The following is a 12,773-nucleotide window of genomic DNA, read 5'->3' as shown; positions in this document are numbered from 1 at the left end:
GCTATGGTTTTTCCTGCGGTCATGTATGAATGTGAGAGTTGGACTGTGAAGAAGGCTGAGTGCTGAAGAATTGATAATTTTGAACTGTGGTGTTGGAGAAGACTCTTGAGAGTCCCTTGGACTACAAGGAGATCCAACCAGTCCATTCTGAAGGAGATCAGCCCTGGGATTTCTTTGGAAGGAATGATGCTAAAGCTGAAACTCCAGTACTTTGGCCACCTCATGTGAAGAGTTGACTCATTGGAAAAGACTCTGATGCTGGGAGGGATTGGGGGAAGGAGGAGAAGGAGATGACAGAGGATGAGATGGCTGGATGGCATCACTGACTCAATGGACGTGAGCCTGAGTGAACTCCAGGAGTTGGTGATGGACAGGGAGGCCTGGCATGCTGCAATTCATGGGGTCGCAAAGAGTCGGACATGACTGAGCGACTGAACTGAACTAAAAAGAACTGTTAGAAAGCACATATCCTGACTATTTAATTGGCCATACATTTATACGTGATAAAGTGTTTGGACCACATAAATTTATCCAGTAGCACATTTTTATCCCATTCAGTGCTAAAATTTTAAAAAGCAATCGGTGCTATGAAATACTGCCCAAAAGAACACAATGTTGGCATTGAAAGATGGATATCTGTGGTATGTTATATGAAAAAAGCAAGTTACAGAGACTATGAAAGTATGATTTCATTTTGGTTTTAAAATAATTCATCAAATTTCATATAATATTTATACAGTGTGTAGTTTACATGCTTTGGGTGTACATTAAGAATGGTTTGAGAGAGACACACCCACCTGGCAGGAGGTCTGCCTTTGAAATGGAGGCTGAGAGGGCTGCAGAAAACAATCACGATTTACTGGATTCTCTTCTGTTTGGGCTGGAGTTTTTCGAGAAGTGCGTGTTGATTTTTTAATAGACTTTACTTTTTAGGGCAGTTTTAGGTTCACAGCAAAACTGAGCAGAAGGTACAGAGACTTCTCTCATTCCTCCTTCCACCACACATACACACACAGACAAACACATACATACACACACACATACGCACTGCCTCCCGCACTATTAACATCTTGCACCAGAGTGGTACATGTATTACATTCCATGGACTTACATTAACACATCATTATCACCAGTGTCCATAGTTAATTTCTTTCTTCTTCTTTTTTTTGGTCATACTACGAGGCATGCAGGATCTTTGTTCCCTGACCAGGCATCAAACCCCTTGCAGTGGAAGCTCTGAGTCCTAAGCACTGAACTTTTGGGGAATCCCCACCAGTGTTCACATTAGGGTTTACCCCTGGTGTTATTCATTCTACAGGTTTTGAGAAATTGATAATGACATTTATCTACTATCATAGAATATAGAATAGTTTCACTCAACCACTTAACCAGTGGACCACCAGGGAAATCCCCACATTCTTTTTAAAGGCAAACACAATCGTTGCACATATACTGACACCAACATCTCACTGGTCAACACTTAGTCACTTAAAGCTGCAAGGGAGTCTAGAAAAATAGTGGTTGGCTATGTGCCAGCTAAATTTCCAATGTTCTGAGAGAAGGAAAGTTGGATATTGGAGAATGATGGACAGTCCCTTCCCCACTGTGTGTCTTCCCCCTGGAGTGGGAAAGACAAGCCGGACTGTGAAATTCCTTCATGTTCCAAGACTCTGCTTCTGATGTTTCCAGATGATGACTCTGAGACCCCGGAGGAGATGGAGGATGAAATTCCGGTGGTGATCTGTGCAGCAGCAGGCAGGATGGGCGCTGCCATGGCTGCCATCAACAGCATCTACAGCAACACTGATGCCAACATCTTGTTTTATGTAGTTGGGCTCCGGAACACTCTGTCCCGAATACGGTAATATGTGTACTGTAGACTCTGGAGTTTTCTACTTCCTTTTTTTTTTTTTAATCAACTTGTTTTTTTTTTTTTTTTTAATGTAGTTATTTTTGTTGCTATTTTTGTAGCAATAATATAATAACTATTTTTGTAGTTATTTTGAGCCCAGGTTGCTCATGGGCTTTCTGTAGTTGCTGCGAGCAGAGGCTACTTTTTGTTGTGGTGGCTTCTCTTGTGGCTGAGCACGGGCTCTAGCTGTGCAGGCTCAGTAGTCACAGCACGTAGGCTCAGTGGTTGTGGCACACAGAGTTAGTTGCTCTGAGACATGTGGAATCTTCCCAGATCAGAGATCAAAACTGTGTCCCCTGCATTGGCAGCTGGATTCTTATCCACTGCACCACCAGGGAAGTCCCTCTACTTCCTTTTAATTGTTCTTATCTTTCCTTATATGGATTCTCTTCTTTCTTGGGTTTGATAAATGTCCTTCAAATTAATGAGAGGATAACCTGAGGTTTACCTGATGGCCTGACAAATGTGTTGCCTGGCTAAGGAAATTTCAGCAAAGCCTCATTAATCTGGTAGGGCAGTGCACTGTTCTACAGAAGCGAATTATTTAATGCACGAAGGAAACCCAATCCTTAAGCCATTTACAGGAGTCTTTTTTCTCAAAGTTTCTCTTTTCTTTGCTTTTCTTAACCTGAGAGGCTATTAATGTAATCATCTAATATGGCTCAGAACCATCATTAATTATAATTCATAAACTGCAAAGTGACTTCTTTCCTATCACACACCATACTAAACCATAAATTGGAGTTGGATTTAAAAGAAATAAACAGGAGATAAAATTCTAAATGTATTACTAAATTGCAGGATAGTTGTATAATTTTGGTATGGAGAGTGACTCCCAGACCTCAGGGGGAAAAATGGACAGATTTGACTGCTAATATTAAAAAAATGTTAACTGGTGAAAAACACTGAGTGAAACTGATCACACAACTTATTAGGAAAACTGTCTTCAACATGTATTGTAGAAAAAGGATTACTATCCAAAATGTATAAAGAATTCTTACCAAAAAAATTTTAAAAGACAAGCATATAGTAGAAAAATGAGCGCAGAATGCAGACAATTCACAGAACAAAAAGCTATAAATGGCCAGCAAACACGAAAAGATGTTCCATGTTACTAGTAGGGAAAAACAAATTAAAACGATGACATATAGTTGTCCACTCATCAGGATGGTAAATCTAAATAGGACAGCACCATCCTGTGCAGGAAAATAGACATGCTTATTCCTTGTTTGCACAATGCACATTTCATTAATTACTAAAGCATTTTGAGAGGACAGTATGGAAATATCTAATAGAATGGCATTGTATATGTATTTTGATTCACCATTCCATTTCAACAGCTGGGAATATGTACTACAGAAATTCTAGTACATACTACCAAAATATACATACAACAATGTTAATTTCAGCATTACATGAAATAATAAAAAAAATTGCTAAGTGCTTAAATGTCCATCAATGGAATATTTAAATGAACTATGGAATATGATCCAGCTATTAACAAAGAAAGAAGGCATAGAAGATCCCCAAGGCATATTATTAAGTGGAAAATACAAGTTGCAGTACTCCTCATATACTGACCTACTTTATGAATGTCTTAATTCATTTGAATTGCTGTAACCAAATGCCACAGTCTGGATGGTTTGGCTTAAAAACAGGAGAACTTTACTTCTCAAGTTCTGGAGACCGAGAAGCCCAAGATCTAGGGGCCAGCAGATTCATGTCTGGTTAGGGCTCACCTCCTGGCTCATAGCAGGCTGCCTTCTTGCTGTGTTCTCACATGGAGAAGGGATAAGAGAGGTTCACCAGGGTCTCTTTTACAGGAGTACTAACCCCATTCATGGGGGCTCCACCCTCAAGACCTAATCACCTCCTAAAAGCCACACCTCCAAATACCACCACACTTGGGATTAGGTTTCAGCATACAAATATGTGGAGGACACAGCATTCAATCTGAAGCAATGAAATGAAAAGCCCCAAACTATAAATGTGTACATGTACATGTATGTATTTCTGTAAGAAAAAAAAAAGACCCAGAAATACCACCCCCAGCTGTAAAAAGTAATTATTTTTAAGGAGGATGAAAGAAATAGAGAGAACAGTGATAAAGAGAAGTTCAAGGTATTTTAAGTGTTGTTTCCTTCATTTATAAGGAGAATGTATTCATGTTTGATTTTTATGGTCAGATTTTTTTTTAACAGCACCACAGGAGGTACTAAGATATAAAACACAATTGCTCTTTATCTAAACGGTCCTTGGTTGCTGTGGGTTTTTCTGTCTCATTTCTGATTCTTCTTATCACTTATTATTTCAGATTGTTCACTTCAGTTCAGTTCAGTTCAGTCGCTCAGTCATGTCCAACTCTTGCGACCCCATGAATTGCAGCACACCAGGCCTCCCTGTCCATCACCAACTCCCAGAGTTCACTCAAGTCCATCAAGTCGGTGAAGCCATCCAGCCATCTCATTCTCTGTTGTCCCCTTCTCCTCCTGCCCCCAATCCCTCCCAGCATCAGAGTCTTTTCCAGTGAGTCAACTCTTCACATGAGGTGGCCAAAGTACTGGAGTTTCAGCTTTAGCATCATTCCTTCCAAAGAAATCCCAGGGCTGATCTCCCTCAGAATGGACTGGTTGGATCTCCTTGCAGTCCAAGGGACTCTCAAGAGTCTTCTCCAACACCACAGTTCAAAAGCATCAATTCTTCAGCACTCAGCCTTCTTCACAGTCCAACTCTCACATCCCTACATGACCACTGGAAAAACCATAGCCTTGACTAGATGGACCTTTGTTGGCAAAGTAATGTCTCTGCTTTTCAATATGCTATCTAGGTTGGTCATAACTTTTCCTCCACGGATTAAGAGTCTTTTAATTTCATGGCTGCAGTCACCATCTGCAGTGATTTTGGAGCCCCCCCCCCAAAAAAAATAAAGTCTGACACTGTTTCCACTGTTTTCCCATCTATTTCCCATGAAGTGATGGCACGTTGTTAACAGCTCTTTAATTATCTGTGGGTATGAAAACCAGGCTTCCCAGGTGTTTCAGGGGGTATAGAATCACTTGCAATGCAGGAGAGATTCGACTGAAACGCTGCAATGCAGTAGGTTTGATCCCTGAGTCAGGAAGATCCCCTGGAGGAGGACATGGCAACCCATTCCAGTATTCTTGCTTGGAGAATCCCATGGATGGAGGAGCCGGGCAGGCTACAATCCATGGGGTCATTAAGAGTTGGACACGACTGAAGTGACTGAGCACAAGCATACACACGTGAAAACCAGATAACCAAACCCCAAACCAGATCACCAAATTCTTCTTATCACTTACTGTTGCAGATTGTTCACTTAGCCTGTTGTTAACAGCTCTTTAATTATCTGTGGGTATGAATACCAGATAACCAAACCAGAAGGATGGCATGTGTAATAGGAGTGAGGGTTTGTACTTGAACCAGAGGGAGGCGGGAACTGCAGGGCTTCATGACGTTTAAGCAGGGGCTGTTTCTCAGCTCTTGGTTGTCATCTCCACCACCCCATTTTAAAATGTTTGGAAAATTCTTTTTTTTGCCATATAACACACAAACAGAGAATTGTATAAACCCCACGTACAGCTTAATGATCATCTTTGTGGGATCCTTTGGTAAACACGCCCCTATTTTGGCATGGCCATTCTGATGGTGTTCAGGGATATTGAATTGTGGTTTTAATTTGAGGTTCCTTGATTTCTAGTAAGGTTGAGCCCTTTTTTCCCACGTGTTTCCTTACCATTTCGATGTACATGTTCAAGTGTCTGGCCTATTTTTCTGTTGGTTGTCTCTTTTTTTCTTGTTTATATGATTTTTTCCTCCCTAGCTTTATTGAGATATATTTGATATTTAACATTGTATAAATGACTGCTTTTTATGTTTCAAAATTTTCAGGTCTAAATTTTGTTTGGAAGAGTGAATCCTTCTGTCGATTTTTAAAAAGAATTTTATTTATTTATTTAGTTGTGGCTGTGCTGGGCCTTCATTGCTTTGTGTGGACTTTTCTCCAGTTGCGGGGAGTGGAAACGACTCTTTGTTGCGGTGCATGGGCTTCTCATTGCAGTGTCTTCTCTTATTGTGGAACATGGGCTCGGCTCACACAGGCTTCAGTAGCTGCGGCACACGGGCTCAGTAGTTGCAGTTCCCTGGCTCTAGAGCACTGGCTCTGTAGTTGTGGCACACGGGCTTAGATGCTCTTCGGCATGTGGGATCTTCCTGGATCAGGGATCGAACCCGTGTCTTCTGCCTTGGCAGGTGGATTCTTTTACCACCGAGCCACTAGGGAAACCCCTCTTGTTGATTTTTAATCAGCAAAAATGTTACCATGTGTGGTTTTAAAATGTGTGGCCCACATGAAAAATAAAATTGGAAATTTAATTTTGAAATCATTTCTATGAAGAATCGTGTTACAAATTGGATAAACGATAGGCAGAATTTCTGTAAGACCGAGCACACATAAGCGGAGAGGGTGGAGAAGAGGAGATGAAGGTGGGGAGGAAAGACAGATGAGTGAAAGGTAAAGGTAAATTTAGGTCATCCTTGGAGTCCAAACAGCAGAGTAAACACGATCCAGTCAAAGGATGCCCTGCCTCCTTACAGGGCTCTTACCCCATGGCAAAGAGAACACCAACAACTACAGATGCTGCTTTATAAGAAAGGAGGAACACTGGGACTTCCCTGGTGGTCCAGTGGCTAAGAATTGGCCTTCCAATGCAGAGGACGTGGGTTTGATCCCTGGCTGGGGAACTAAAATCCCACATGCTGTTGAGCAACCAAACCTGTGTGCTGCAACCAAGACCCAAGGCAGTCTAAATAAATAAATAGTTTTTTGTTTTGTTTTTTAAAAGAAGGAACGCTTATTGTTCTTCCAGTTTCCTGCAGAGATATTATAAGGCTCTGGGGAGATATTTGGTTATTACTATTTTGCTTCATTTCCTTTGCAAAAGGAGTTATGTGAATGAAAAAAAAAAAAAAAGATTCAAAACTGAACCAGATGGGGGAAAAAATCAGAAGGATTTATAGACTAGAATTGGCTAAGGCTACACACGCTGCATTTTTAATTTTCTAAGGAGGCAAGACATTGACTCCAAGGCAATAGGTGTGTTGAGGCAAGGTCGGAGGTGTGCGCTAGATGTTGTTCTTTGCTTTTGTTATCTCTTTAGGAAATGGATCGAACATTCTAAACTGAGAGAAATAAACTTTAAAATTGTGGAATTCAACCCTGTGGTCCTTAAAGGAAAGATCAGACCGGACTCCTCAAGGCCTGAGCTGCTCCAGCCTGTGAGTAGGGATTACACACGTAGGGGATGGTTCTTGGTGAGATGCTTATTCAGGGTAGAGGGCCAGCCACTGGGGTGCACATGAAATGTTTCTGAAGCCTCGCAGTGTTAGATCTCCACCAAACTCTGCTTTGACCATTTATAAAGCATCTGTTGCAGAAAGGATGTAAGATGGTTTACATAATGAAGCTACATTATGAAGTTTACATAATGAAGCTATGAAACAAGAAATGAAGCATAAGAAAATGTAGCATCCTTTTATATGTGTAAATATACCTAAGGGGTGGTTGGGGTGCCAAGTAGTGAGAAAAATATATTCCCCACCCATTGGCAGTGGTGTGTACTGTGACTGGACATTACATTTAGCTCAGAGTATCCTAGCAACTAAGGGAAAACTGTAACAAGATTGGGTATTTACTTCACAGTATTGACTAATATTTTCAGGCAACACCAACTTTTCCCCTGGCACTAGCAATCTTAAAGTGTTTCACTGCAAGAGTTCTTACAAGAAGGACACTTTCCTGAATAAAAAGTGGTGTTTTGATGGCAGGTTTACAGAAAATTCAGCTTCCTTCTATGTATGATTATTATTTAAATACATACTTGAAAATTTACTAAATTCTAAGCCTTCTAATGATACGATCTTTTCCAAATTCCAGATATTTATTATCAAGAGTGCTCACTGAGTTCGCATTTTGCATTATACATTATTATAGCTTCCCACATGATGCTAGTGGTAAAGAATCTGCTTGCCAGTGCAGGAGATGCAAGAGTCCTGAGTTCGATCCCTGGGTCAGGAAGATCCCCTGGAGGAAGAAATGGCAACCCACTCCAGTATTCTTGACTGGAGAATCCTATGGACAGAGGAGCCTGGCAGGCTATGGTCCACAGAGTTACAAAGAGTTGGACACAACTAAGCAACTGAGCACAGTACATTAAAATATTAAGACACCCGTCCTCAGCCCATGCATCTCTGGCTTTTCTCTGGTTCAAGGAGCTAAGACATTGAGCCTGTGTGTGTGATGTGATGATGTGAGGGATGATGCATGTGTGTGTGTGTGTGTTTAAGGCTGTTTCAGTTGACCAGTGTCAAATTACTGAGTATAGAGAAAGGCCGGCAATTTGTGGCCAGAAAGATTAATATACTCTGTGACTTCCACTGTAGCAGTTCACAGCGATGAAAATAGTGACAGTCTCAGCAGTGGGGGCGGAGGTTGGATCTAGAAGAACCTCTGATGGGTGCTGATTTCAGTCCCAGGGCCCCAAGTAAACTGGGCACTAGGAAGCTCAGGCAGGCCTCTCTGCAGTCTCTGTTTTATTCTGCTCCAAACCTAGAGCTGAGCCATGGTCACGGTCAAAGCTGACCCATGAGCACCCCTATTATACACTGGAACTTCTGTCTCTTCCTCACCATTACTTCTTTTCTTGTTTTAACAGCTGAACTTTGTTCGATTTTATCTCCCTCTGCTTATCCACCAACACGAGAAAGTCATCTATTTGGATGATGATGTAATCGTCCAAGGTATACTCGCCGATGCCAAGAATACTCAGAAAAGGAGCAGCTGATAAGTAGAATGCCCATCTCTGTTCAATTTTGAAATATCTAGTGGCTCAGTGATTTTCATGGCTCATTAAATTTGGTGGTATTATAAAAAATCAGAGAATATTTTGAAAACAAAGGTTGATATTCACTTTCTGGGACAATCGACTTTCTGAGAGCCACTCCCTGTCAAAGTCTGTAATAGGTACCCTGCAACCCTGAAACACAGAGGGATAAAGCCTCATTGATGATGTTATTAGAAGCAAGCTAAACTGTAGTGTTAATGCTGTCTTCTCTCTTTCCCACATGCGAAATAAGATGAGCATCGGTCAAGTGCCTACAAAGCCACAGAAATAAAGAAATCTGACCAATGCAGATCGGAGCTCATTATCAAGTGGCTTTTCATATGATATGAGCTATTCTTTTCAAGCAAAATGCCAAACCACTTGAAACCACAGATTACATACTTTTCCTCCACAGTAAAATCGGGGATTGTTTATGCTCTAAGCTCTATCTAGTCCTGGAATGAGTGCTGTACTATTGTAACTCCTGGTGTTTGTTAATTCAGGGGACATACAAGAGCTGTATGATACCACCTTGGCCCTGGGCCACGCAGCAGCTTTCTCCGACGACTGCGATCTGCCCTCCTCCCAGGACATACACAGACTCGTGGGGCTGCAGGTGGGCACCCGTCTTGGGAATCCTACTTTCACTCCTTCTCCTCCTAGCATCTCAGAGCAAGTGTCATTGTTACCTTTGAGAAGCTGGCCAGTCGGGCAGGACTGATGGGCAGCACACAGCCAGGGGTCTGGGTTGCCCATTCACATCCCAGTTCTGCTCCCAGTGACTCTGGGTCAAGTTACTTAACTTCTGCAAGTCCTTTCCTTATCTGGAACATGGCAACCATAGCACCTACTTGGTCGTGTTTGTGGGTTGTGATGAAATAACATGATGTCAAAGTGTCCACTAAATGCTCCAGAAATGATGGTTGTTACTTAAGTCACTTGTAACCACACTCTGTGGCAGAGACTGGTGTTTTCTCTAAAAGATACTCACTGGAACTTTGGTTCTGTTTTCAGAGTTTTGACTGTCTCTCCCCCCCATCCCCTTTCAGTAGAGGAAAAATATTGACTTTGTTCCAAGGTAAAGAGTTCCTTACCCTTGTAGAAATGAAGGAAGTCAAACCCAGATGTAACACTGAAATCAAAAGAATGGCTTTAAAATACAAGATGCTATTACAAATTGAATGCTGTTCTTCAAAAAAAAAAAAAAAAAAAAAATCCAGGAAATAATGACATATGTGTGACATTAAAGTGTGACACATTTTAAGGGCTAGGCCCTGGACCCAGACCTGCCTGTCAAAATCTTGGCTCCATCACTCAGTAGTTTTGTGACCTTGGGCAAGTTACTTAACCAGTCGTTTTCTCCCTCATTTGTCAAAAGTGGTAATAATAGAACTTCCTGGTAGGGTTACTGGGAGAGTTAACTTAGTTAATACATGTAAGTTATTGCATGCAACTAATGAACTAGTGTGTGAAGTTCTTAGAACGGTGTCTGCACCTAGGAAAGTGCTCAGATAGTTCCATTATGTCGAGGTCTTTTGAGCATCCCATGAGGCAGATTATGGCAGCCTCTGTGGGTGAAATAGTGTGTTTTGCCTCATGTTACATTCACTCAACAACCAGTTATGGAGTGCTTGCTATGTGCCTGACACTGATTTAGGTGCTAGTAACACGGAGAAGGCAATGGCAACCCACTCCAGTACTCTTTCCTGGAAAATCCCATGGACGGAGGAGCCTGGTAGGCTGCAGTCCATGGGGTCGCGAAGAGTCAGACACAACTGAGCGACTTCACTTTCACTTTTCATTTTCATGCATTGGAGAAGGAAATGGCAACCCACTCCAGTGTTCTTGCCTGGAGAATCCCAGGGACGGGGGAGCCTGGTGGGCTGCCGTCTATGGGGTCGCACAGAGTTGGACACGACTGAAGTGACTTAGCAGCAACACAGTAACAAAACTAAAATTTGTGCCTTTGTGTAGCTTCCATTCTACTGGGAAGAGATGGTCAGCGAACAAGTAAAATATTGAACAGAGAATAAGTAAGAGGAGGTGGGGTTGAAATTTAAGCTGGGTGATCAGGGAAGTCTTTGTGGAGACCTTGTTTCTGAGCCTACACCTGAAAGACTTGAGGCAACTATCTTCACAGATATTTAGGGGAAGCCATTCCAGGAGAGGTAACAGCAAATGTGCAAGCAGGGGAGTATTTGGTATATTTGGCAGAGGGGTCACATGGGAGGGTAATAGAAGATGGAGAGGTAATGGGGACAAGGGCAGATGGTGGAAGGCATGGCAGGCATTTTAGGGAGTTTGGGATCTACTCTGAATGAGAGGGGAAGCCACTGGATGGGCTTTGAGCAGAGAAGTAACACTGAGACAGAGCAGGTTGAGAAAGGTGGAAGCAGGACACAGGTTGGGAGGATCTGGCAGAAATCCAGTGAGTGGTAATGATGGTCTGGACCAGGAAGGTAGTAGAGACAGTAAGAAGTGGTTGGCTTCTGGGGAATCCCCTGGCAGTGCAGTGGTTAGGACTCCTTGCTCTCACTGCTAAGGGCCCGGGTTTGATCCCTGGTGAGGGAACTAAGATCCCACAAGCCACATGGCAATATCCCACAAGCCATATGGTGCGGCCAAAAAAAAAGAAAAAAGAAGTTGTTGGCTTCTGAATATATTTGGAAGATGGGACCACAGGGTTGCTGAGATCTATATGGAAAGTGAGTGAGGAGGAGGAGTCTAGGATGACCTTGTGACCCTAAGTTTTCTAACTGGAAGGATGGAGCGGCCACCAAGGTAGGGCAGGTTGTAGCACAGCAGGTTTGGGATAGGACTGGGATCAGTTTGGGGCTCTAAGGAGACCTGCCTTACTAAGCAACCAGACAGACGAATTGAATTGGCAGATATAGTGGAGCTGGAAACCCAGAGAGGTCCCGGATGTCTGCCTGGAGAGATTTAGAGCCAGATGACGCTGTTGAGGGAGTTTGTGCTGGAGAGATGAGCAGATGCCAGTAGGGGCACCCAGCTTTTAGAGGTTGGGGAACCAAGAGAAAACTGGGAAAGCACTGGAGGAAGTGGCCAGTGCCCAGGAGGAAGCCCAGGTACTGCCTAATGGTTTCAAGAAAGTGGTTATTTTCCAGAAACAAAAGATTCCTTGATCAAAAGCATGTGTATCCTTTTCCTTTATAGAACACATATATGGGCTATCTGGACTACCGGAAGAAGACGATAAAAGACCTTGGCATCAGCCCCAGCACTTGCTCTTTCAATCCTGGTGTGATTGTTGCCAACATGACAGAATGGAAGCACCAGCGGATCACCAAACAGTTGGAGAAATGGATGCAAAAAAATGTGGAGTATGTGTGGGCCTCTATCATTTTTTCCATGCTCAGGAACAACATTATTCCATTAATTTTCTATGCATAGCTCAGGGGTTAGAAATCTGAGGTTAGGTTTTCTTACAGAGGCACTGTTGAGAAAAAAGGGATCAGTGGATGAAAAAGCTATTCTCAAGTGATATGTCAGAGGCAGTGAGATCCTGTGCAATCCCTTATTAATATAAACATTTTCTAATGTTGTTAAATAATGTGATTTTAAATCTTCTCCCAGAATGCCAGTGAACCTTTTCAACTACAAATCATTTATCTTAGTAGAGCTTCTCCTTACACAGATTTAAGAATTATTTTATAAAGTCGACTTTTTAAAGGTTGAATTTATTAAATCATTTTTCATTATCGAAATTTTAAGAGATAATAAAAATAACACAACCACTGTTATCATGGCAGTGTATATCCTATCCATCTTTTAAATCTGGATACTTTTAATATTATCATAACCTTGAATTTGTGAGTAAAGTCATTGTAAATAATGTAGGATCAGAATTTGGGATCTTCAATGTTTGCTATAAAAAAGCCTGAGAAGTAAAATGGCAAAATACTGACATTCTGTGAATCAAGGTAAAGCATATAGGAGTTCAT

General features: G+C 42.0%; 1 protein-coding gene across 1 annotated transcript in view; it reads left to right on the top strand.

Moving 5' to 3' along the window:
* The window catches only part of GLT8D2 (glycosyltransferase 8 domain containing 2), a 42,002-nt gene that overhangs the window by 24,929 nt on the left and 4,300 nt on the right, over positions 1 to 12,773 (top strand). Inside the window, exons 4-8 of the mRNA NM_001046266.1 lie at positions 1,690 to 1,861; positions 7,090 to 7,207; positions 8,644 to 8,728; positions 9,315 to 9,427; positions 11,986 to 12,152. Coding sequence (NP_001039731.1) covers positions 1,690 to 1,861; positions 7,090 to 7,207; positions 8,644 to 8,728; positions 9,315 to 9,427; positions 11,986 to 12,152 — 655 coding nt within the window. The remainder of the gene's footprint in view (positions 1 to 1,689; positions 1,862 to 7,089; positions 7,208 to 8,643; positions 8,729 to 9,314; positions 9,428 to 11,985; positions 12,153 to 12,773) is intronic.

The sequence above is a fragment of the Bos taurus genome, chromosome 5 (assembly GCF_002263795.3).
Source record: "Bos taurus isolate L1 Dominette 01449 registration number 42190680 breed Hereford chromosome 5, ARS-UCD2.0, whole genome shotgun sequence".
Lineage (NCBI taxonomy): Eukaryota > Metazoa > Chordata > Mammalia > Artiodactyla > Bovidae > Bos > Bos taurus.
Note: the sequence above shows the minus strand (reverse complement) of the source record. Positions and strands in the feature narration are given on the sequence as shown.